Genomic DNA, 24,102 nt, shown 5'->3' on the forward strand with positions numbered 1-24,102 from the left:
TTATTATTATTGCATGAGTATTTAAATTTCACGTACGGATTTAGGCTCGACCATTAGACAGAAGTTACAAGAGATAAGTATTGTGTTCGGGGTACACTAGTGAGATGAGAGAAATGGAGTCGATTTATATATATACACTACACTTGATGAGGCAGATGTGTACTTTATCTCGTCCGACCTCTCTTAATTGTCTCAATTTGTCTTGCTTGTACTTGAATATTGAACTTACACTTGTACTTGGCTGATGATTGAGTGTTGTCTCATCATCTTACCTATTGCTTGAACATGCTGGGGACGTCGAAAACTCATTGGTAAGCCTTTCACGTCGGGCCAACAAGGGCTTGGCCGAGGGATTGGTGAGCCATGGCTCTTTATTGATTTATTGTCGGTTGGAATGCGTTCACCGACTATGTATACTCGAGTATTACCAAATAATTCATTGTTGACGAGCGGGCCCGGTTGGGGGTTTGAAACGGTGGTTGGAGAGTGGTAGTAAAGGTTGTTCTACAGACTTGTTGTGGTTATATTGATGGAGTGTCAACTCATGAGAATCTAGATTAAGCGGCGGACTAGCTCCTGAGGGTTCCCGTATCCTCCCTTGTTTGAACTTTTATTTATGCACTTGTGTATTTATTTGGGAATTTTTGACGTTTGTATAAATTGTGAAATGGATGTTTATTGACATTATTTGCTTGCATGTTTTCTTGAACTCACTGGCTTTTGCTCACTCCTTTAAGTTTGGATTCTTTAACAGGTTGTAAACTGGAGGTTGGTGGTTACAGGATTTCCTTTTGTATAAGTTTAATAATTTTGTACTTGGGATACATCTGGCTACTTATAGTATTTTGGTGAAACAAATGTAATGTAATAGTGTAGCCTTTGGTTTGATGTGGAAATATTGGAGATACTTGATATCTTATATTATGACTTTTAGTGTTGAATTGTAATTTACTATTTTTGGCTCGTTAGTAGTTCTGACAAGAGTTGGACAGGCGGTCCGCCGAACCCTCTGGTTCATCTTAAGGGAAGGTGGGGTTGTCATACAACCGCCGCCCCATTAGCCCCCCACAGGATGGGTGGCCACACATTGTCATCCTTACATTTGATAGTAGCAGTGGGCAGTACAATAGTTACTGAACTATGTAATAATTTTTTTAATAAGATGTAATTTGTTATTAATTATTTTGTATGTCGTATTTCATGGTTAACTAGTTTGTACAACTATACAATAGAAGTGTGTAATATTTAGTGACTATTCATATGGATCTCATTTGTAATATATTAATGCATTTTTACTATAAAATTGTGCAAATAATTTGTAAAGAATTACATATTGTTCAAAATGTATTGCACTATTTAGCAAAGACAACACGACTATTCCTGCTCCTTTTTCCTTTTGATATTGGGGTGCTTTCACATCTCCAAAAAAAAAAGAGGCTATGTTGAGTTTTGGACCAAATTTATATTTGTGTTTAAAAAATATCTTTACGCACAAAACTTACCATGTTTAGTGCACTATTATGGTGCTACGGGTTGTAATTTAGTCATCTAAGGGTATTTCTAAATCACCCATCACAAGTGCAAAATACTCGCAAAATCGGTCACTTACTTCAACTGAAAAACTAATCAATTACCCACTAAATCAGGTACCCTTAAATTATCAACTACAAATAATAAATAAGAATAAATCTTAGATACACTGATAATATATAAACTATCACTAATAAATTCATGACACATGTGCAAAATTTAGATTTCAAATTTAAATTTTGTATAATTATCATTCACAAAAAGCTGACATTGTAAATAAGAGTGAGCAAATTCGGTTCTTACCGAATTCATAACCGATTTCAAATTCAATTCGGTAATTTGAAATCGAGTATTTGGTAATTTGGTACAAATTCGGTACATGCCGAATTCACCGAATTCTAATATGATATAAAATAGGTAATGAGATTATGAATTTGGTAATAACCAATTTCGCATTTAAATTCGGTAATTGAAATCGGGTACCGCATTACCGCATTCGAATTACCAAATTGATATATAAAATTATATAATATATAGATAAATGTTATTTAGTATTAGTATATACTACTAATACTTTATTATATTATATAGGTAAATGCTATTAATAATAATTAGTATATGGTATTATCATCATATCATGTACTTATAATAATAATAATATATAATAATGTAGAATATATTCTTTTAGTATTTGTTAATTGTTATATGACTATAATAATACAAATATATAGTAATACATAACAATATAAGATAACTATAATACTTATTATTTTATACATGAGTAACATGACTAGAATTAGATAATAATTAATACATATATGTATAATACTAAATATTAAACAATAAAAATAATTCATAATTAGAATTTACATATTGGTAATTTGATATAGCATTCATGTTTGAATTATTGAATATTTGAATGCGTAATCTGTAACTTGCAAGTATTAGTGTACTCTACATATTTAACATAAAAATTCATATTATCTATTCACTAATCTTAATTCTTAAGGCTTTAGCCTTTAAGTATAGATAAGACAACTAAGTAGTTAGCAGTGTAAGTGAATGCATATGAATTGCAAATTAATGTATTAGTGTATTGACTTTCACAATAACATATGTAAGTAAATAAGTTTTATTTTGATTTGAAATAAATTATAAGTTTGTAACTAATATAACTTATCACTAATCATTGTAATTTGTAAGTTTGTAACTAATATTACTTATTATTAATCATTGTAAATTATGAATTCATAAATTATCACTAATCATTGTGTTCCTTAAATCATAGATTAATGATTCTAGGTATAAGTTATCAAATAAGTTAAAATTCATATTATCTATTTACTAATTTAAGGTTTTAAGTATAGACAAGACAACTAAGCAGTGTAAGTGAATGCATATGAATTGTAAATCAATGTATTAGTGTATTGACTTTCACAATAACACGTGTAAGTAAATAAGTTTTTATTTTGATTTGAAATAAATTATAAGTTTGTAACTAATATAACTTATCACTAATCATTGTAATTTGTAAGTTTGTAACTAATATTATTTATTATTAATCACTGTAAATTATAAATTCATTGTAACTACTAACTAATATTACTTATGATTAATCATTGTAAATTATAAATTCATAAATTATCACCAATTATTGTATAGTCTAAGGTTTATTCTAGTTTAAATTAATAGATAAATTATTACTTTTTTTTAATAGATGAATTCGGTTAAACCGAATTCATTACCGTTTTCGAATTTGAAATCGGTTACGGTATGAATTCGGTTATGGCTAATTCGGAATTGAAAACGGTTTAGATTTCTATAGGTAGAATAACCGAATTCAGTGCACCGAATTACCGATTTTGCACCGAATGCACACCCCTAATTGTATACACTGTCAGTATAGAAAAAATCAATCCAAAAAATAAACCTACAATTCTACTTCCTTTATTGAAATTGTTTGTCTTAAAAAAGATGTACGATTGGTATCGATTCTCCCTGCCAAATAACTCTCTATTTGTGCATTTTCATTTCAATAAATTCTTTACATGTTTAGTTTTTAAATGTCAAGTTAATTTTTATGAAAATAATTTTTCTTAATGCATTTTAAATTATTTGCAAATGCATAAAATGTCTTTTAAGAAAATCAAAGACATATATTAATGAGCAAAATAAGGGCATTAAAATTATATTGCCAAATGAGTAATGTTAAGAAAAGCCAATAAAAATTGTTAGATTTCTTTATGGCAAACTAAGGGTATCTAGAAGAAAATGGATTAAAAAGAATAGAAAACCAAGTATCCAATTTCTCATGTTATCTATTTACACCTTAATCACACAGCGGTTGCTAATCAATTTCTTACAAAGTACCATAATAAAGAACCTTTTTTAGCCATAGAATAATCCACATTATTTTAATGTTTTGTAAATAGAAATACTTTCAAATTTGCCTCAATGTGAAATTATTTAATGTTTCAAGACCCTACCACACAGCTTGATCACGGTTAGAATAATTTCAAGAGTCACAACGGTTCTTGACAAAATTTCATACATTTATTGTGTTCCTATTTTGTAGAACCAATAGTCTTGACAAAAAAACATTGAAACGCTACTACATAACTTGAACACGGGCGAATTAATCTCAAGAGTCATAACCTTTCAATAAAATCTCGTGCTTTTAATGCGTTCTTATTTGATCAAAACTCATCGCTTGATACTGGAGAAAACAAAATTACATAACTACACCCACCAAATATCTCAAAGTTTTGTAACATATAAGCGTCACTAATTACACGAAATATTGCAAAATAGAAATATTGGTAAGTTATACTGACCTCCTCAATTTTAATTAAAGTCTTTTGTAACTTTATATTTTTCAAAAAAAAAAAAAAAGGATCAAGTGGTACATCAATGGATCATTAAGGTAGTTTTATACATTAATTTTGCTCGATTTATACAAAATGAAGTTAGATCAAATTACTAAGTATCCTTCTGGTTATTAAGTTCAAGGTTTCAATAAAAAAAAAAGACAATATACATTGAGATGTTTATTAATGAATAAAACTAAGACAGGACATTGATTTAAAGTCTCTTTTATCACATTAAAGTTGATAGCAATTCCATTATAATTTCATAAATAAGAACACAAAAACATGTAATTAGGATTTAAAAAACAAAGTAGTAATCACGAAATACTAAGGCCTTGTTTGGATAGCAATTTTAAAAAAATTGCTACGCTTTGCATAAACATATTTTCTAATCATCTTTTTATTTCATATATATCAAATCGTTACAGTAAGTTTTTTACAAAAAAATTTAAAAAAATGCAATAAAAAAAGGCTACAATTTACCAAAATATAGTCCAGTAAATGTGTTTTGAATAAGGACAAGATTGACTTTCTAACTTGACAGCTCCCACCAAATATCTTATGTCAACTTCACACCTACTATATAAAACTGGAAACTGCACAGGCACTTTGGATAAGCTTTGCTTTTTACTTCTCTCACAGCACAACACCTCCTCAAGTCTCTCTCTGCTTTTTTTTTTTTTTTTTTGTTTGGTGTTCTCCAAAAAAATTGAGCAGAGCATAAGAGAATAGCTCTCCGGACTTTTGGGTAGCAAGAATTATAGCTTAGAGGAAAGAGCTGTAAGTTCACTTATGAACTATTTTGATTTTGTAGCTTTTTTCTTTTCCTTATCCTTTTTATTTGTAGCCACATGTTTGATTTCTCGAAATTTCTGAAGACCCTTTTGAAGCATCTATTTGTATTGATTTTGGTTAAGATTTTTATATGATTTAACTGTTCTGGTGCTTGATATTCTGTGCGACTTATTAATTTATGCTTTGGCTTATTGAATTGGTGGATTATCTTGTTAATTAGATTTTGACTTTAGACTAAAATTTTGGATAATTTAAGGATTAGAGATGGAACCAACTTGTTGAAAGAAATGAACCGGGCATACAAAACTTTATAATTTAAATAGAGATCAGAGTTCGGTACTGAGTTATGGTCTCTATCCTGATTATTTCGGTCCATAAACACGTTTACTAACTGTTTTTTCAGATTAATTTACGGTTGTTTTGTATTCAAGAGAATTGTTTTATGTACTTATATTTTGTGTATAAATTTTTACACTGCCTCTGAATGATGTATTTTGCAATTATTTCTGCGGAAGTGGATTCTGTTGAGTCATATTTGATCTGTTTTTGCCTGATTAGCTTGGTTTCTTCGTTCGCCTTGATCTACTAAGTGAACTTTTCTGTTTTTGCCAGAGAGACTATTAAGTGAAATTGATTTTTCGAAATAGAAGTAGGCCTTTTCTGCGTAACGGGAATGTTTGATGAAACGGGAATCTTTGGCAATCTTGATTTCCTCTCAACTCCTTGTGGAGAAGGAGATGTGCCTCCCGAAGTTGAACCTGGCAGAGTGGTGGATGAAAATTATAGTGATGAGGAGATGGACGTTGATGAGCTGGAGAGGAGGATGTGGAGAGATAAAATGCTACTCAGGAAGCTTAAAGGGCAGAAGAAGATTAAGGAGGGAGTAGATGATGGCATGAAGCAGCACCAATCGCAGGAGCAAGCACGCAGGAAGAAGATGTCACGTGCACAAGATGGCATATTGAAGTACATGCTCAAAATGATGGAGGTTTGTAAAGCTCAAGGTTTTGTGTACGGAATTATCCCTGAAAATGGTAAACCTGTTACTGGTGCCTCTGATAACCTTCGTGCCTGGTGGAAGGAGAAGGTTCGGTTTGATAGGAATGCTCCTGCTGCAATTGCCAAGTATTGGATAGCACATTCTATCCCCGGAAAGGTTGAAGATTGCTGTGACATAACATCAACTCCTCATGCACTACAGGAGCTTCAGGATACTACTCTGGGGTCACTCTTGTCGGCTCTGATGCAGCACTGTGATCCACCCCAAAGGCGGTTCCCTTTAGAGAAGGGTATACCCCCACCTTGGTGGCCTAGTGGGATTGAGGACTGGTGGCCTGATTTGGGCCTACCAAAGGATCAAGTTTTTCCTCCATACAAAAAGCCTCATGACTTGAAGAAGGCTTGGAAGGTGGGGGTTCTGACAGCGGTTATTAAACACATGTCACCTGACATTTCTAAGATTCAGAAGCTTGTTAGACAATCTAAATGTTTGCAGGATAAGATGACTGCCAAGGAGAGTGCTACTTGGCTTGCCATCATAAATCATGAGGAAGTTTTGGCTCAGAAGCTTTATCCTGATATCTATCCACGTATGTTCTCTGAGGCTGGAAATGGGTTGTATTCTTCAGTGGAATCTAATGACTATGATGTTGATGGGGTGAATGGTGAGGGAAGTCTTGATGCAAACTGTGAGCCCCAAAATCTCTTGAAAATGGGCATTGATGTATCCAAAGATGGGAAGATGCTTCCGTCATTGGCTCCAGTTAAAGGAGAAGTTGTTGATATTGACCCAGAACTCATCCACAAGAGGAAATTTATGTCAAATGAGGGAGACTTGGACCAAAAAATCTATACCTGTCAGAATCCTCAGTGCCCTTATAGTGGTTACAATATGGGATTTCATGACAGAACATTGAGGAACAATCACCAGATTAACTGTCCATACAGATTGAGTGCTTCTCAAAATCTTGGCATAATGAACTATCAGCCATATAAGAAGAAGCCAGAGGTCATCTCTGCACCATCCGTTCAACTTAAGCCGGCTTCTCAGCCCATGATTGAGCATCCCTCTTGTTTGAGTATTTCTAAACTTGGAATTCCAGAAGATGGTCAAAAGATGATTTCTGGCCTCATGTCTATGTATGATGACAGCGTACAAGAAAAGACTTGTTTTGATTTTGGAATTGACACTGCTGCCGAAGATCAAAACCTTCAACAACAGATTATACAGCTCCATGGAGACCAAAGCTTCTTCAGGCCGGGAGTTACAATGGGAGGCAGTATATCGAAAGAAACATCTCTTACTCTGAGCCACTCTGCATTTCCATCAACTGAATTTCTTTATGACAATGGTAACTGCAAGTCAACGGATGATTCAGGATTCAATGGCAACCTAAACAGCAACTTGGATTTCAGCTTCGGTCCTGAATTTAATATGGAATCAGTTGATTATTCAATGGATTTGTTCCCAAAGGAGGATATAACAACATGGTACACTTGAAGCTTCTTCCTCACTATGTCAAGACCTCGGTTATTAATCTTAATTAGAAACACTGCAATATTGTTTGGTAATCTACTTGGAAAGGTTCCAGATGTGAAAGTAAAGAGCACTGTGAAATGAGCATCCTTTTTTTAACTATTGTTTTAAGTCATTAGAAGTGGTGGTAGTTGGCTTGTTCCTTAGAGTATGTATAGTTTTCACCTATGGTTTGTCTACATACTTCATGTACTTATCAGTGTTACTCTTTTGTCCTATAACGAGCTGAATTTATATGAATGATGGAGCTAGTTTCATCCGATAATTGGCATATTATTTCTGCATTGCTTTCCATAATTTTATTTCCATTCTGTTGTGACTTGGACTTTTGGTTCTTAGATCTCCAGCTTTACTTTGTTGGACGGTACCTACTGCAAAGCACGGGGAAGAAAGTATTGATGGTTTGCTATAAACCTGATTTACTTTATTAGCTTTCGCAAATCAGAGGTTGATTCACATGTTGCTATCCCATTGAACTTCTAATGATTTTGCACCCTAGTTGATACAAGTTTAAAGCAAGCCTGTTCCGTACTTAAATCTGATCATCATGCTATACAACTTAAGTTCAAAGTGAACTTGAATAATCGAGTGGCAATAGGAAAATTCGGATAGCAAGAAGCAAGTTCCATGTTCATCATTGGGTAATCATATTCGATTCATGCAATTATGCAGGGAGTTTTAGACTTAATTGTTGTTTTCGTATGTCTGGCATATGTGTTTTTTTAAATCTTGATTGCAATCTTTGTTTTTCAATTTCTTTAATGGTGGATTGCCATTGATGTCTTCACTGTTAAATGATTGTTCAGGCATTTATGATCACAGATATGTTTTCCAACTTTGACATCGCTAAGTTTGAGTTTGCTAGACTTGGGGCGGGCACAATTGTTAATGATGGGATTTTGTGTTGGTGATGTATTTGTTATATGTTGATGCGATTTACAATTACACTAATAGGTGAAATATTTTGCTTATGGCCACCAACTATTATAACTGAACAATATTGTTGAGTTAGTGTACATATCTTGTGAAAAATAGAAATGTACTCAACCGGACCATTATTTGTGCCGATCCCAATTCTGAGTTTACCAAATTTATCCTGAAGCTGGGGCTCTACAAGCAGGGAAAGTAGCTTTTGCCCGGGTAAGTGTATGTGTTCCGACAGATTAGCAGATGTTCATCATTAGCATTACAGAGAATTAGACTAATGGGACTACAAATTTCTGGATGCTCTAAGGACTCTTGTGCAGTCAAGTTCTTGTAACAATAAAATGAACTTTTTTATTTGGAACGAAAACTAGCTGTCCTATAGATGGTTTTGTTACTTTGTATCATGTCTAACTATGAACTATAGATCGTTTTGCATCATATTAATATATGAACCGCACATGATTTTGTATCATGTCAAACTAGGTGTAATTAACCCAATCTGGATAAATTTGTAAAGTACATTATGGCCGCCACTTTGGATCCTCCTAAAAATCTTTGCAACAAGCAGTTTTAATTAGAGGTACAATAATCATTTAGGCTAACAACATATATCTTAAGTTTTTATTATTCTTATACAAAAAAAAAAAAAAAGAAGTAGACAACTGTTATATTTATTGTTGTCATGTTGTGCTTAGTTTCAATTTTCTTCAACTTTTTCTCTATTCAAGTGTTAATTTTTAATTTTCAAATGGGATAGCGAAAAATGTTCATATTTTTAGAGGGGCAATATGTGAGTTTAAAGGAAATTTCACAAAAAGTAAGGGGTGCAACTGTGATTAACTGAAAACCTATAAAAAGAGAAAAAAAAAACTTGCAAGCCTAATTTCTAATTTTGAAAGGTGAGGGAAGGGAAGGAGATGGGGATGGGGCAATTACCCACCCTCACAATTAGAGGTGGCAATTTGGATTGACATCCATTTATCCATCCATATAATTTATAATTAAATGGATTTGGATTATTCATTTATAGTATTAGTTTTAAATGATTGATCAAAATAAAATCATTAAATTATATAGATTTATATGAATTATCACAAAAATCACATATATCCATTTATATTAAATCCATGGTTAGCTCATGGACACCTCTCCCTTCTTGCAACTCTCCAAAAAACTGACCCAAAAGAATTTCCAAATATACTTCTGTTCTACGGCCATTAACCTCAGTTTTGTCAAGAAAAATTTAGGTGAAAGCTCATTTGACAATTTAAGATTAGTAGAACTTTTTCATTTGCCAGACGTTCCTGAACTTCCTCCATGCTATCACACAACAACGAAACTTCAAACTACCACCCCATCTCATGTCAACCCTCGAGAACTGATTAATTATTGATCCAATACCAAGGCCTGCAGTGGAAAGCCCTATTTGGCAGCAAAAGACGCTTAAGCTCAATCTCGGTGGCATTCTTCACGCAACTTCTCACTGACGACGTCATACAAAAAAGTTGTACCTCAAATCAGCACGTAAAAAAGCACATATCCAGCATCATAAGAATAATTTACATGAATCAGTGATCATTAATCTATTTGGGGTCGGGATTCATTAAACAAGACTAATTTGTTTAGCTATTCATGAAGGCGTTGTTACTAGCACTATGCTTATTATGTTTATGAAGTGCTTGATGAAATTCCCCTGAGAACGTTTGTAGTGGGGCAAATCCACGTGTGACACGTGTCAGCTCGGCATACTGCACGCACCAGGTCGGCGATAGAGACCTCGCAGCTCGCACGGGCCAGCTCGGCATGAGGGAGCCAGCTCGGCCGTTCCAGTTGCCTCCTGTGGTGGGCCTGGTGGGCTGCCGCCTCCGAACATTTAGGGACCGTCGCATAAAACCCTAAGAAGACTCCGAACCCTAAGGGAATTTTGACTCCCATAAGAAAACTACAACCCATCCAGTCCTATATATACTACGCCCCAAGACTACACAAGGTACGCATACACAAGCATTCTATACTGCTACCCTATTCACAAACTCTACTGACTTGACCGTCGGAGCTATTCCGGGGACCTTAGTCCCGCTTTCATTCTTTCCTTACAGGGCCACCAGCTCGGTTCCCCCACTCAGGTCGGCTGCTCCTACCCTGCTAGGCTCGAGGCAGCTCGGCTCGGACTACGTTTTTGGCTGTCGCATCAATTGGCGCCGTCTGTGAGAACGTAATTCTTCTTTTGCGAATCATGCCAAGGACGAGGTCTCAGAGAAACGCTGGTGGATCTAAGGGGAACGGGGGAAGCAGTCCCCAAAACCCCACACAGGGTCCAACTCCTGGAGAAGAGGGCGCGGGACTCTCGCGAATTCCACCCGAGCAACTGGTCCAGACGGTGGCAGAAAACCTACCAACCTTTGACGCCATTATGAACTACCTTAAGGGGCAGACGGGAGGTCATCCCGGTCAGGGGCCAAAGAGCCAAGGGGATGGGTTGTCCGAATCTCGGACGGGGAGCCCTAACCCCTGGCCCAAACGGGTGCGCCGGGAACTCACGCGTGACCAGGTCGACGTCGTGGAACCCTCTCACAAGCATTCCCGAACTGAGCACCCGGAGCCCTACCGGAGGTATTCCAAGGAGGAGCTTTCACTGCGGAAGGAGCAGCTCCAGGTACAGGATGAGCTGGATCTACTTTTGGACCCCGAGGCGGATAGGTACATCGTTTCCCCCTTTATGCCGAACATCGAGGACTACCCGTTGCCTGCGAAGTTTAAAATACCAAGTATGAAGTCTTACGATGCGACGATGGATCTGGAGGATCACTTGTTTGCCTTCATGAGTCAAATGCGTCTGCAAACTGCTGCAGATGCGGTCAGGTGCAAAACCTTTCCAGTGTTTCTGGAGGGAAAGGCACGTCAATGGTTCCAGGGGCTTCCCCCCAGGTCCATTCGGTCCTTTGCCCAGCTAGCTCGACTGTTCGCAGCCCAGTTCGTTTCGTCACGAGCCTTCTCCAAGAGCACTGCGCATCTGATGACTATTCAACAGAAGTCAGAGGAGTCCTTGCGCGAATACATGGTGCGCTTCAATAACGAGTCCCTTCAGGTTCGAGATCGCGACGACAAGGTGGCCATGGCCGCCTTCATCAACGGGCTGCGCAAACAGAAGCTCTACACCGAGCTCGTGGAGAGACCTCCCAAGTCAGTTCGGGAGATGCTGGACCGGGCACATGAGAAGGCCAACGCGGAGGAGGCTAACCGCTTGAAGAGCGCGCAGGAAAGGCTGAGGGATGACAAGCGCAGAAGGGGCGTTGATCAGATGGATGCTCGGCCCGGTCAGGGAAGGAAGAGCACTTATGACCGCCTCCCCAGGAGCCGCCCAATCGGAGGAGATAAATCCTGGACTACCCTCACCGCACCTCGAGCTCAGGTCCTCGCGGTGATGGAACAGGAAGGGCTCTCCCGACCTCCTCGACCTTTGGTCGGGGACAAGAGCAGACGGGACCAGGGTCTGTACTGCGCATATCATCGAGACGTGGGGCATGATACGGAGGACTGTCGTCACCTCAAGAAAGACATCGAAAAACTAATCAAACGAGGTCACCTTGGGCAGTTCATACGAGATGAACGAGCTGACCAGCAACGGGGAAGGCCCAGGTCGGAGCGCCCGAACTACCCCAATGGCCGACCTCAAGGACCTCGCGGCCGAACTCCCAAGCAGGAAGCTCAAAACCTAGTTGGGGTGATTAATACTATCGCCGGAGGACCTGTTGGAGGGGATTGCCATACAGCTCAGCGGCACAACCGTCCCTCTCCTACGGGGGAGAGCTCGAGCAGGCGATTGAAAATGTACGAGAAAATTATCTATGGACCTGAAGATGCAGTCCCTCTGGCCTCTAATAATCATGAAGCAATTGTGATAGAGGTCATCACCTGCAATTACAAGGTGAAGAAAGTATACATAGACAATGGAAGTGCCATAGATGTGCTGTATTACAAGACTTTTAAGGAGCTACAGCTGGAGGATAGACAGCTCGTTCCAGTCCAAACTCCGTTGATCAGTTTTACAGGCCCTCCCGTAAGGCCGGAGGGAATGATAACCCTCATGGTCACGGTGGGGGTATCCCTAAGGTGCCGAACTGTTCTCGTAAACTTTGCGGTGGTGAAAGAGCCATCGTCGTACAATATGATCTTGCGGCGGCCTACACTGAATGCCCTCCGAGCTGTTTGCTCCACCCTGCACCTCAGTATGAAGTTTCCTACTCCTGCCGGAGTGGCAGAGGTGCTCGGGGATCTGGAGGTGGCAAGGGCATGCTACATCGCCACTCTCAAGGGTAAGGAGAAATTGGTGGCTCAAACAGTTTGTTTAGAGCCCTGGGAGCCCATGGAGAAAGGGAAAGAATTGGAGACAGACGAGGGATTGGCCGAGCTGCCCGTCCACCCCGACCGACCTGAACGCACGGTAAAGGTTGGCACCTGCCTAGACGAGCTGACCAGAAGTTCTTTAGAATCTCTCTTGGAAGAATACGCTGAGATTTTTCCTTGGAGTGCTGATGACATGCCAGGGATCCCCACCGAACTGGCAGTCCATAGGCTACACGTGGATCCCAATGTCCCACCTGTCAGACAGAAAAAGAGGAACTTTGCTCCCGAGAGAAAGGAGGTCGTCAAAAGCGAGGTGGGTAAATTGTTGGACGCTAAGATCGTCAAGGAAGTCTATTACCCGACCTGGCTCGCCAACCCGGTGCTGGTCAAGAAGGAGGAAAGAGCTTGGAGGATGTGTGTGGATTTCACTAACTTAAATAAGGCTTGCCCGAAGGACTGCTACCCACTCCCACGGATTGACCAGCTCGTGGACTGAACAGCTGGCTATGAGATCTTCTGCTTCTTGGACGCCTTCAAAGGATACCATCAGATAGCACTGGACAAGGAGGATCAGGAGAAGACCTCGTTTATCACCGAGGATGGCACATATTGTTACGTCACCATGCCATTTGGGCTAAAAAATGCAGGAGCGACCTATCAGAGGCTGGTAAATAAGTTGTTCAAAATCAGATCGGCTGAAACCTGGAGGTCTATGTGGATTACATGTTAGTGAAAAGTCGAACTCAGGAGCAGTTTATCTCGGACCTAAGAGAAATCTTCGATGTTCTTCGAAGTTCACGAATGCGGCTAAACCCATAGAAGTGTACCTTTGGAATTAGGTCGGGAAAATTCATGGGTTACATGATTTCCAAAGACGGGGTGAGAGCTAACCCGGACAAGATCAAGGCCATCATGGACATGGCCCCACCCCGGAATATCAAGGAGGTGCAACGTCTGACGGAGAGGATGGCAGCTCTGAACAGGTTCTTGTCCAAGTCGGCAGTTCGGGGGGCTCCTTTCTTCAAAGCCCTGAAAGGAGGTCGGCAGTTCGAATGAAGCCCGGAGTGTCAGACAGCGTTCGATGAACTGAAGGCCCACCTCGCTCGGTTGCCGGCCCTGACCTCTCCCGAGCCAGGAGAAACCTTGTTCATCTACTTAGCTGCGGGAGAGGGGGACATTAGCGCGGTGCTAGTGCGAGAGGAAAACAAAGTCCAGAAGCCCGTATATTATGTTAGCCGCGCCCTACAGGGGGCCGAAACGAGGTACTCGGCGGTAGAACGATATATTTTGGCATTAGTGCATGCAGCTTGGAAGTTTAGGACGTACTTCCAAGCTCACCCCGTGGTGGTCATGATGGACCAGCCCCTGAAGCAGATCCTTTTCAAGCCCGAGTCCTCGGGCCGAATGGTGAAGTGGGCTGTGGAGTTGTCAGAGTATGACCTGGGTTATCAGCCCAGGACGGCCATCAAAACCCAAGCATTGGCAGACTTCATAGCGGATGGCGTTTCCTTTGGATCGTCCGAAACGGGGGTCGATCGGGCCAGAGACATACAGGCCAGGAAGGACGGAGAAGTGGCTAAAGATGCGCACACCGGACAAGTAGCCGAAACCTTAGAGACCCCAAAAACTACCAAGGCCGTCCAGACCCGAGAGGCAGCCGAGGTCCTGCAGGCTGGAGACGCTGCCGAGGTCGCCCAGTGTGACGCCCCGAAAAAAATGAGTTTGAGAACTCGGAAAATTTCTAATTTTCTAGGGTTTATTTTTTTTAACGCCCGTCTTTTCTACATTTTCTTGATTAGAAAAATTCTCCAGATAAAGTTTACGAGCAAAAATAGTTTTAAAATGATTTTTCTAGTATCGGTTAGTTTTTGAGAAATTAAAAGCGTATTTTGGACGTGGGACCCGCAAGTGCGGTAAATGCATTATATTTTTGACAACTTGATGGAATTTTGTATTAAATGATATTATTTTACAATGTGTTAAAATATTTGTATTGGAGAGACAAAAAGATAAAATTAAAACCCTAAAGGACCATTTGTCACAAAACCATTGGACCTTGACTTTTGACCAAGACTTTTCTAACTTTACTAAAACCAATTTGGACCCAATTTTTCTCCCATTTTCTTGTCATGGCCGGCTGTTAAGAGGAGCAAAATAAGAGAGGAAAAACTTCATTTTCTACTCCACTTTCTAGCTTCAATCTTACTCCAATCTACCAAATCAACCATTGAATCTTGTTTTTGCTCCATAGAAAACATTAAGTGAGTATTTGTGAGGTGTTTATTGGAGTGATTTGGAAGATTTAAGTGCAAGGTTGCTCCATCTCTTTGGTTACCAAGGTGACGGTGAAGGATCCCTTTCCTCCCTTAATGGATGCTTAAATCATGATTGGTGGTGGTATGAGATGCAATATTATGGATTATTTCTTGATTTGTGGTTGAAGTGATGAAGTTTTATTATTTTTGGGGATTTTTCTGTTTTAATATGAACATGATTGTGTGGCTACATATGATGATTGGAAATGATGTTTAAGGACTCTATGAGGTGAAAAAAGTGATTAATTGCAACCAATTTCTGTTTTGGACCAAAAATTGAAAAGTGAGGGTTTTGTGATGAACATTCTGTCCGAATTTTTAGGTCCTAGATAGAGGCCTAATTGGCCTTAGCTCAAAACATGAAAGTTGTAGGAAATGATATTTTATAGGTGTCTACAAAATTTCAGGTCAATCGGAGTAGTGTAGAATGAGATAAGTCGAAATTACTATTACTGTTTTGGTTTTACCCGAAATTGGGATTTGCTTCTGTAATTGGTTGTTTTGGTCTGGATTGCTTCCGAATGAGTTGTTGAGGCCTTCTGATGAAATTTAACCCTGTTTATTAGCTTTCAACTGGTTTTGGAATTTCTGGATTTGGACTTGGAGAGCCTGAGTTATGATGTTTCCGCTAGAATGCGTTCTGTGAAGCTGTTTTTGTGATTCTGGTGTAGTTTCTTGTGTTTTTGACCTGGTTACACTCGAAACTGGGTTGAGTGACCTTCTGTAATATTGTACCCCTATCTCTTAGCTTCGAAACGGTGGGTCTTGTACCTTCATCCGACAATCGTAGCGCCTTTGGTACCATTACCGCAAAATGACGTCAAAAGCTATTTTCTGGTTTTGAGCTTAACCTTCATTTCCGAACTTTTCCCTAGCTTCACTTGTACTAGTACTACTTGGAGCTTGTTGAATGGCTATTGGATGAACTTGTTGTTGTGTGTGTACCTTTGGGACTGGCTGAAAAAATAATGAAGCCATGATGGCTGGGAAAGTAAGCAAATGTAGGGGAAGTGTTGTCCGAAGTTTTAAAGGGTTTGATTGCTTTGAGTTTTTGATCTAAGACTTGGATTTGAGCAAGGCAATGATATATGATGGATGGTTTCTGAGCCACGGAGGTGAGTGACCCTAAACTATTTCCAAAGTACTTGTGAAACGTTTCTTGCAATATTTACTTTTGAACTGTTTCCAAAGTTACTTTTGAACTATTTCCAAAGTTACTTTTGAACTGTTTTCTTGCATATCATGTGTGCTTATATGAGAGTGTTCCTTGTTTGATATATTTCCTTGACTTATGGGCTTGTTATTATGGATTGATAATGTGTTAAGTGTTTTCAATGATTGTTAAAACGAGTTTTCTGGGCGAGTGTGTACTTTATCGCACTCGACCTAAATAAATGTGAAATTTTCATGATTAATGATTAAATGCTACTTGCGCATGAATGTAAGCCTTTTGGGCTGAACTGGCCATTGCCCCTTGTTACCGGTCGTCTCGAGTCAGAAGAGGACTCGGTCGGGCGATTAGGGACCTGGGTGAACGTTTGGTATACTCGAGTATTACCTTTGTAGGTTGGTGGAGGTTGGTGGAGCTTGGACGATGTCCGGGAAAGGTTGAATGAAAAAAATGCATTTTCAAAAGAAAAAAAAAAAGAAATGTCAGGAGAACGAGCGCGCGCGGGAACATTTGGCTCCTTGTGAGCCCGTATCTTTTTAATGAATGTGTTCTTATTGCTTTCCATGCTAAATGTTTCTTGAATTATTGATACTCCATATTTATTGTATTAAAAATGTTGTAATTGTTTTTGGACTTATCATTTGATTTATGACATCATTGAAATGAACTATTATGAAACCGATTTGATTATTGATTTTTCTGGTTACTCGCTGAGCTTCTAGCTCACCCCAAAAATATTTTATTCCCCTCCACAGGGCTCGTGGCGAAGGAAGGACTTGTAGTACTTGTTCACGTGACTGGTTTGCATATATCTTGTATAATTTGGATTTGGAATCATTTTATGTATAGTTGAGAGTCGTTTCCGCTTCGCTTATGACATGTAATTATTGGAGACTTGGATGTATGTTTGTGGACCATGTGATGTATATTTGAGATTTGTATTGTAATTCATTTGAGAACTGTAGTGAACAATTGAGTCCCGGCGAGAACTGGGCAGGCGACCCTCCAAACCCTCTGGTTCGCCTTAGGGGGAGGTAGGGCCGTCACAGTTGGTATCAGAGCTTAGGCTTCAGATCTCTGTAGTGTATCCAAGGCTTGAAGTTTAGGATGCCGGACTGTGGGTTTGATTTGACTCTTGAGAGATTTGTGCGGGATGTCTTGACTTGATTGGTACAAGAGCGAATGTCGAGGACGACATTCTTTTAAGGAGGGGAGATTGTGACGCCCCGAAAAAAATGAGTTTGAGATCCCGGAAAATTTCTAATTTTCTAGAGTTTATTTTTTTTAACGCCCGCCTTTTCTATATTTTCTTGATTAGAAAAATTCCCCAAATAAATTTTATGAGCAAAAATAGTTTTAAAATGATTTTTCTAGTATCGGTTAGTTTTTGAGAAATTAAAAGCGTATTTTGGACGTGGGACCCGCAAGTGAGGTAAATGCATTATATTTTTGACAACTTGTTGGAATTTTGTATTAAGTGATATTATTTTACAATGTGTTAAGATATTTGTATTGGAGAGACAAAAAGATAAGATTAAAACCCTGAAGGACCATTTGTCAGAAAACCATTGGACCTTGACTTTTGACCAAGACTTTTCTAACTTTACTAAAACCAATTTGGACCCAATTTTTCTCCCATTTTCTTGTCATGGCCGGCTGTTAAGAGGACCAAAATAAGAGAGGAAAAACTTCATTTTCTACTCCACTTTCTAGCTTCAATCTTACTCCAATCTACCAAATCAACCATTGAATCTTGTTTTTGCTCCATAGAAAACATTAAGTGAGTCTTTGTGAGGTGTTTATTGGAGTGATTTGGAAGATTTAAGTGCAAGGTTGCTCCATCTCTTTGGTTACCAAGGTGAGTGGTGAAGGATCCCTTTCCTCCCTTAATGGATGCTTAAATCATGATTGGTGGTGGTATGAGATGAAATATTATGGATTATTTCTTGATTTGTGGTTGAAGTGATGAAGTTTTATTATTTTTGGGAATTTTTCTGTTTTAATATGAACATGATTGTGTGGCTATATATGATGATTGGAAATGATGTTTAAGGACTCTATGAGGTGAAAAAAGTGATTAATTGCAACCAATTTCTGTTTTGGACCAAAAATTGAAAAGTGAGGGTTTTGTGATGAACATTCTGTCCGAATTTTTAGGTCCTAGATAGAGGCCGAATTGGCCTTAGCTCAAAACATTAAAGTTGTAGGGAATGATATTTTATAGGTGCCTACAAAATTTCAGGTCAATCGGAGTAGTGTAGAATGAGATAAGTCGAAATTACTATTGTTATTCTGGTTTTACCCGAAATTGGGATTTGCTTCTGTAATTGGTTGTTTTGGTCTGGATTGCTTCCGAATGAGTTGTTGAGGCCTTCTGATGAAATTTAGCCCTGTTTATTAGCTTTCAACTGGTTTTGGAATTTCTGGATTTGGACTTGGAGAGCCTGAGTTATGATGTTTCCGCTAGAATGCGTTCTGTGAAGCTGTTTTTGTGATTCTGGTGTAGTTTCTTGTGTTTTTGACCTGGTTACACTCGAAACTGGGTTGAGTGACCTTCTGTAATATTGTACCCCTATCTCTTAGCTTCGAAACGGTGGGTCTTGTACCTTCATCCGACAATCGTAGCGCCTTTGGTACCATTACCGCAAAATGACGTCAAAAGCTATTTTCTGGTTTTGAGCTTAACCTTCATTTCCGAACTTTTCCCTATCTTGACTTGTACTAGTACTACTTGGAGCTTGTTGAATGGCTATTGGATGAACTTGTTGTTGTGTGTGTACCTTTGGGACTGGCTGAACAAATAATGAAGCCATGATGGCCGGGAAAGTAAGCAAATGTAGGGGAAGTGTTGTCCGAAATTTTAAAGGGTTTGATTGCTTTGAGTTTGTGATCTAAGACTTGGATTTGAGCAAGGCAATGATATATGATGGATGGTTTCAGAGCCACGGAGGTGAGTGACCCTAAACTATTTCCAAAGTACTTGTGAAACGTTTCTTGCAATATTTACTTTTGAACTGTTTCCAAAGTTACTTTTGAACTATTTCCAAAGTTACTTTTGAACTGTTTTCTTGCATATCATGTGTGCTTATATGAGAGTATTCCTTGTTTAATATATTTCCTTGACTTATGGGGTTGTTATTATGGATTGATAATGTGTTAAGTGTTTTCAATGATTGTTAAAACGAGTTTTCTGGGCGAGTGTGTACTTTATCGCACACGACCTAAATAAATGTGAAATTTTCATGATTAATGATTAAATGCTACTTGCGCATGAATGTAAGCCTTTTAGGCTGAACTGGCCATTGCCCCTTGTTACCGGTCGTCTCGAGTCAGAAGCGGACTCGGTCGGGCGGTTTGGGACCTGGGTGAACGTTTGGTATACTCGAGTATTATCTTTGTAGGTTGGTGGAGCTTGGACGATGTCCGGGAAAGGTTGAATGAAAAAAATGCATTTTCAAAAGAAAAAAAAAAAGAAATGTCAGGAGAACGAGCACGCGCGGGAACATTTGGCTCCTTGTGAGCCCGTACCTTTTTAATGAATGTGTTCTTATTGCTTTCCATGCTAAATGTTTCTTGAATTATTGATACTCCATATTTATTGTATTAAAAATGTTGTAATTGTTTCTGGACTTATCATTTGATTTATGACATCATCGAAATGAACTATTATGAAACCGATTTGATTATTGATTTTTCTGGTTACTCGCTGAGCTTCTAACTGACCCCAAAAATATTTTATTCCCCTCCACAGGGCTCGTGGCGAAGGAAGGACTTGTTGTACTTGTTCACGTGACTGGATGGCATATATCTTGTATAATTTGGATTTGGAATCATTTTATGTATAGTTGAGAGTCGTTTCCGCTTCGCTTATGACATGTAATTATTGGAGACTTGGATGTATGTTTGTGGACCATGTGATGTATATTTGAGATTTGTATTGTAATTCATTTGAGGACTGTAGTGAACAATTGAGTCCCGGCGAGATCTGGGCAGGCGACCCGCCAAACCCTCTGGTTCGCCTTAGGGGGAGGTGGGGCCGTCACAGTTGGTATCAGAGTTTAGGCTTCACATCTCTGTAGTGTATCCTAGGCTTGAAGTTTAGAATGCCGGACTGTGGGTTTGATTTGACTCTTGAGAGATTTGTGCGGGATGTCTTGACTTGATTGGTATAAGAGGGAATGTCGAGTGCGACATTCTTTTAAGGAGGGGAGATTGTGACGCCCCGAAAAAAATGAGTTTGAGAACCCGGAAAATTTCTAATTTTCTAGAGTTTATTTTTTTTAACGCCCGCCTTTTCTATATTTTCTTGATTAGAAAAATTCCCCAAATAAAGTTTATGAGCAAAAATAGTTTTAAAATGATTTTTCTAGTATCGGTTAGTTTTTGAGAAATTAAAATCGTATTTTGGACGTGGGACCCGCAAGTGAGGTAAATGCATTATATTTTTGACAACTTGTTGGAATTTTGTATTAAGTGATATTATTTTACAATGTGTTAAGATATTTGTATTGGAGAGACAAAAAGATAAGATTAAAACCCTAAAGGACCATTTGTCAGAAAACCATTGGACCTTGACTTTTGACCAAGACTTTTCTAACTTTACTAAAACCAATTTGGACCCAATTTTTCTCCCATTTTCCTGTCATGGCCGGCTGTTAAGAGGAGCAAAATAAGAGAGGAAAAACTTCATTTTCTACTCCACTTTCTAGCTTCAATCTTACTCCAATCTACCAAATCAACCATTGAATCTTGTTTTTGCTCCATAGAAAACATTAAGTGAGTATTTGTGAGGTGTTTATTGGAGTGATTTGGAAGATTTAAGTGCAAGGTTGCTCCATCTCTTTGGTTACCAAGGTGAGTGGTGAAGGATCCCTTTCCTCCCTTAATGGATGCTTAAATCATGATTGGTGGTGGTATGAGATGCAATATTATGGATTATTTCTTGATTTGTGGTTGAAGTGATGAAGTTTTATTATTTTTGGGGATTTTTCTGTTTTAATATGAACATGATTGTGTGGCTATATATGATGATTGGAAATGATGTTTAAGGACTCTATGAGGTGAAAAAAGTGATTAATTGCAACCAATTTCTGTTTTGGACCAAAAATTGAAAAGTAAGGGTTTTGTGATGAACATTCTGTCCGAATTTTTAGGTCCTAGATAGAGGCCGAATTGGCCTTAGCTCAAAACATTAAAGTTGTAGGGAATGATATTTTATAGGTGCCTACAAAATTTCAGGTCAATCGGAGTAGTGTAGAATGAGATAAGTCGAAATTACTATTGTTGTTCTGGTTTTACCCGAAATTGGGATTTGCTTCTGTAATTGGTTGTTTTGGTCTGGATTGCTTCCGAATGAGTTGTTGAGGCCTTTTGATGAAATTTAACCCTGTTTATTAGCTTTCAAATGGTTTTTGAATTTCTGGATTTGGACTTGGAGAGCCTGAGTTATGATGTTTCCGCTAGAATGCGTTCTGTGAATCTGTTTTTGTGATTCTGGTGTAGTTTCTTGTGTTTTTGACCTGGTTACACTCGAAACTGGGTTGAGTGACCTTCTGTAATATTGTACCCCTATCTCTTAGCTTCGAAACGGTGGGTCTTGTACCTTCATCCGACAATCGTAGCGCCTTTGATACCATTACCGCAAAATGACGTCAAAAGCTATTTTCTGGTTTTGAGCTTAACCTTCATTTCCGAACTTTTCCCTAGCTTGACTTGTACTAGTACTACTTGGAGCTTGTTGAATGGCTATTGGATGAACTTGTTGTTGTGTGTGTACCTTTGGGACTGGCTGAAAAATAATGAAGCCATGATGGCTGGGAAAGTAAGCAAATGTAGGGGAAGTGTTGTCCGAAGTTTTAAAGGGTTTGATTGCTTTGAGTTTGTGATCTAAGACTTGGATTTGAGCAAGGCAATGATATATGATGGATGGTTTCTGAGCCACGGAGGTGAGTGACCCTAAACTATTTCCAAAGTACTTGTGAAACGTTTCTTGCAATATTTACTTTTGAACTGTTTCCAAAGTTACTTTTGAACTATTTCCAAAGTTACTTTTCAACTGTTTTCTTGCATATCATGTGTGCTTATATGAGAGTGTTCCTTGTTTGATATATTTCCTTGACTTATGGGCTTGTTATTATGGATTGATAATGTGTTAAGTGTTTTCAATGATTGTTAAAACGAGTTTTCTGGGCGAGTGTGTACTTTATCGCACTCGACCTAAATAAATGTGAAATTTTCATGATTAATGATTAAATGCTACTTGCGCATGAATGTAAGCCTTTTGGGCAGAACTGGCCATTGCCCCTTATTACCGGTCGTCTCGAGTCAGAAGCGGACTCGGTCGGGCGATTAGGGACTTGGGTGAACGTTTGGTATACTCGAGTATTACCTTTGTAAGTTGGTGGAGGTTGGTGGAGCTTGGACGATGTCCGGAAAAGGTTGAATGAAAAAAATGCATTTTCAAAAGAAAAAAAAAAGAAATGTCAGGAGAACGAGCGCGCGCGGGAACATTTGGCTCCTTGTGGGCCCGTATCTTTTTAATGAATGTGTTCTTATTGCTTTCCATGCTAAATGTTCTTGAATTATTGATACTCCATATTTATTGTATTAAAAATGTTGTAATTGTTTCTGGACTTATCATTTGATTTATGACATCATCGAAATGAACTATTATGAAACCGATTTGATTATTGATGTTTCTGGTTACTCGCTGAGCTTCTAACTGACCCCAAAAATATTTTATTCCCCTCCACAGGGCTCGTGGCGAAGGAAGGACTTGTAGTACTTGTTCACGTGACTGGATGGCATATATCTTGTATAATTTGGATTTGGAATCATTTTATGTATAGTTGAGAGTCGTTTCCGCTTCGCTTATGACATGTAATTATTGGAGACTGGGATGTATGTTTGTGGACCATGTGATGTATATTTGAGATTTGTATTGTAATTCATTTGAGGACTGTAGTGAACAATTGAGTTCCGGCGAGAACTGGGCAGGCGACCCGCCAAACCCTCTGGTTCGCCTTAGGGGGAGGTGGGGCCGTCACAGTTGGTATCAGAGCTTAGGCTTCAGATCTCTGTAGTGTATCCTAGGCTTGAAGTTTAGGATGCCGGACTGTGGGTTTGATTTGACTCTTGAGAGATTTGTGCGGTATGTCTTAACTTGATTGGTACAAGAGGGAATGTCGAGGACGACATTCTTTTAAGGAGGGGAGATTGTGACGCCCCGAAAAAAATGAGTTTGAGAACCCGGAAAATTTCTAATTTTCTAGAGTTTATTTTTTTTAACGCCCGCTTTTTCTATATTTTCTTGATTAGAAAAATTCCCCAAATAAAGTTTATGAGCAAAAATAATTTTAAAATGATTTTTCTAGTATCGGTTAGTTTTTGAGAAATTAAAAGCGTATTTTGGACATGGGACCCGCAAGTGAGGTAAATGCATTATATTTTTGACAACTTGTTGGAATTTTGTATTAAGTGATATTATTTTACAATGTGTTAAGATATTTGTATTGGAGAGACAAAAAGATAAGATTAAAACCCTGAAGGACCATTTGTCAGAAAACCATTGGACCTTGACTTTTGACCAAGAATTTTCTAACTTTACTAAAACCA

General features: G+C 38.6%; 2 protein-coding genes across 2 annotated transcripts; both read left to right on the forward strand.

Annotated features, from left to right (window-relative positions):
* Positions 1-5,008: 5,008 nt before the first annotated feature.
* On the forward strand, positions 5,009-7,993 carry LOC113727379 (ETHYLENE INSENSITIVE 3-like 1 protein). Its single transcript, XM_027251515.2, has 2 exons — positions 5,009-5,177; positions 5,805-7,993. Exon 2 carries the CDS (start codon positions 5,866-5,868, stop codon positions 7,690-7,692), a length of 1,827 nt encoding a protein of 608 aa, XP_027107316.2. The 5' UTR covers positions 5,009-5,177; positions 5,805-5,865; the 3' UTR covers positions 7,693-7,993.
* Positions 7,994-10,891: 2,898 nt separating this feature from the next.
* On the forward strand, positions 10,892-13,498 carry LOC113724429 (uncharacterized). Its single transcript, XM_027247332.2, has one exon. It carries the CDS (start codon positions 10,892-10,894, stop codon positions 13,496-13,498), a length of 2,607 nt encoding a protein of 868 aa, XP_027103133.2.
* The last annotated feature ends 10,604 nt before the right edge of the window (positions 13,499-24,102 follow it).

This window comes from Coffea arabica, chromosome 2c (assembly GCF_036785885.1).
Source record: "Coffea arabica cultivar ET-39 chromosome 2c, Coffea Arabica ET-39 HiFi, whole genome shotgun sequence".
Taxonomy (NCBI): domain Eukaryota; kingdom Viridiplantae; phylum Streptophyta; class Magnoliopsida; order Gentianales; family Rubiaceae; genus Coffea; species Coffea arabica.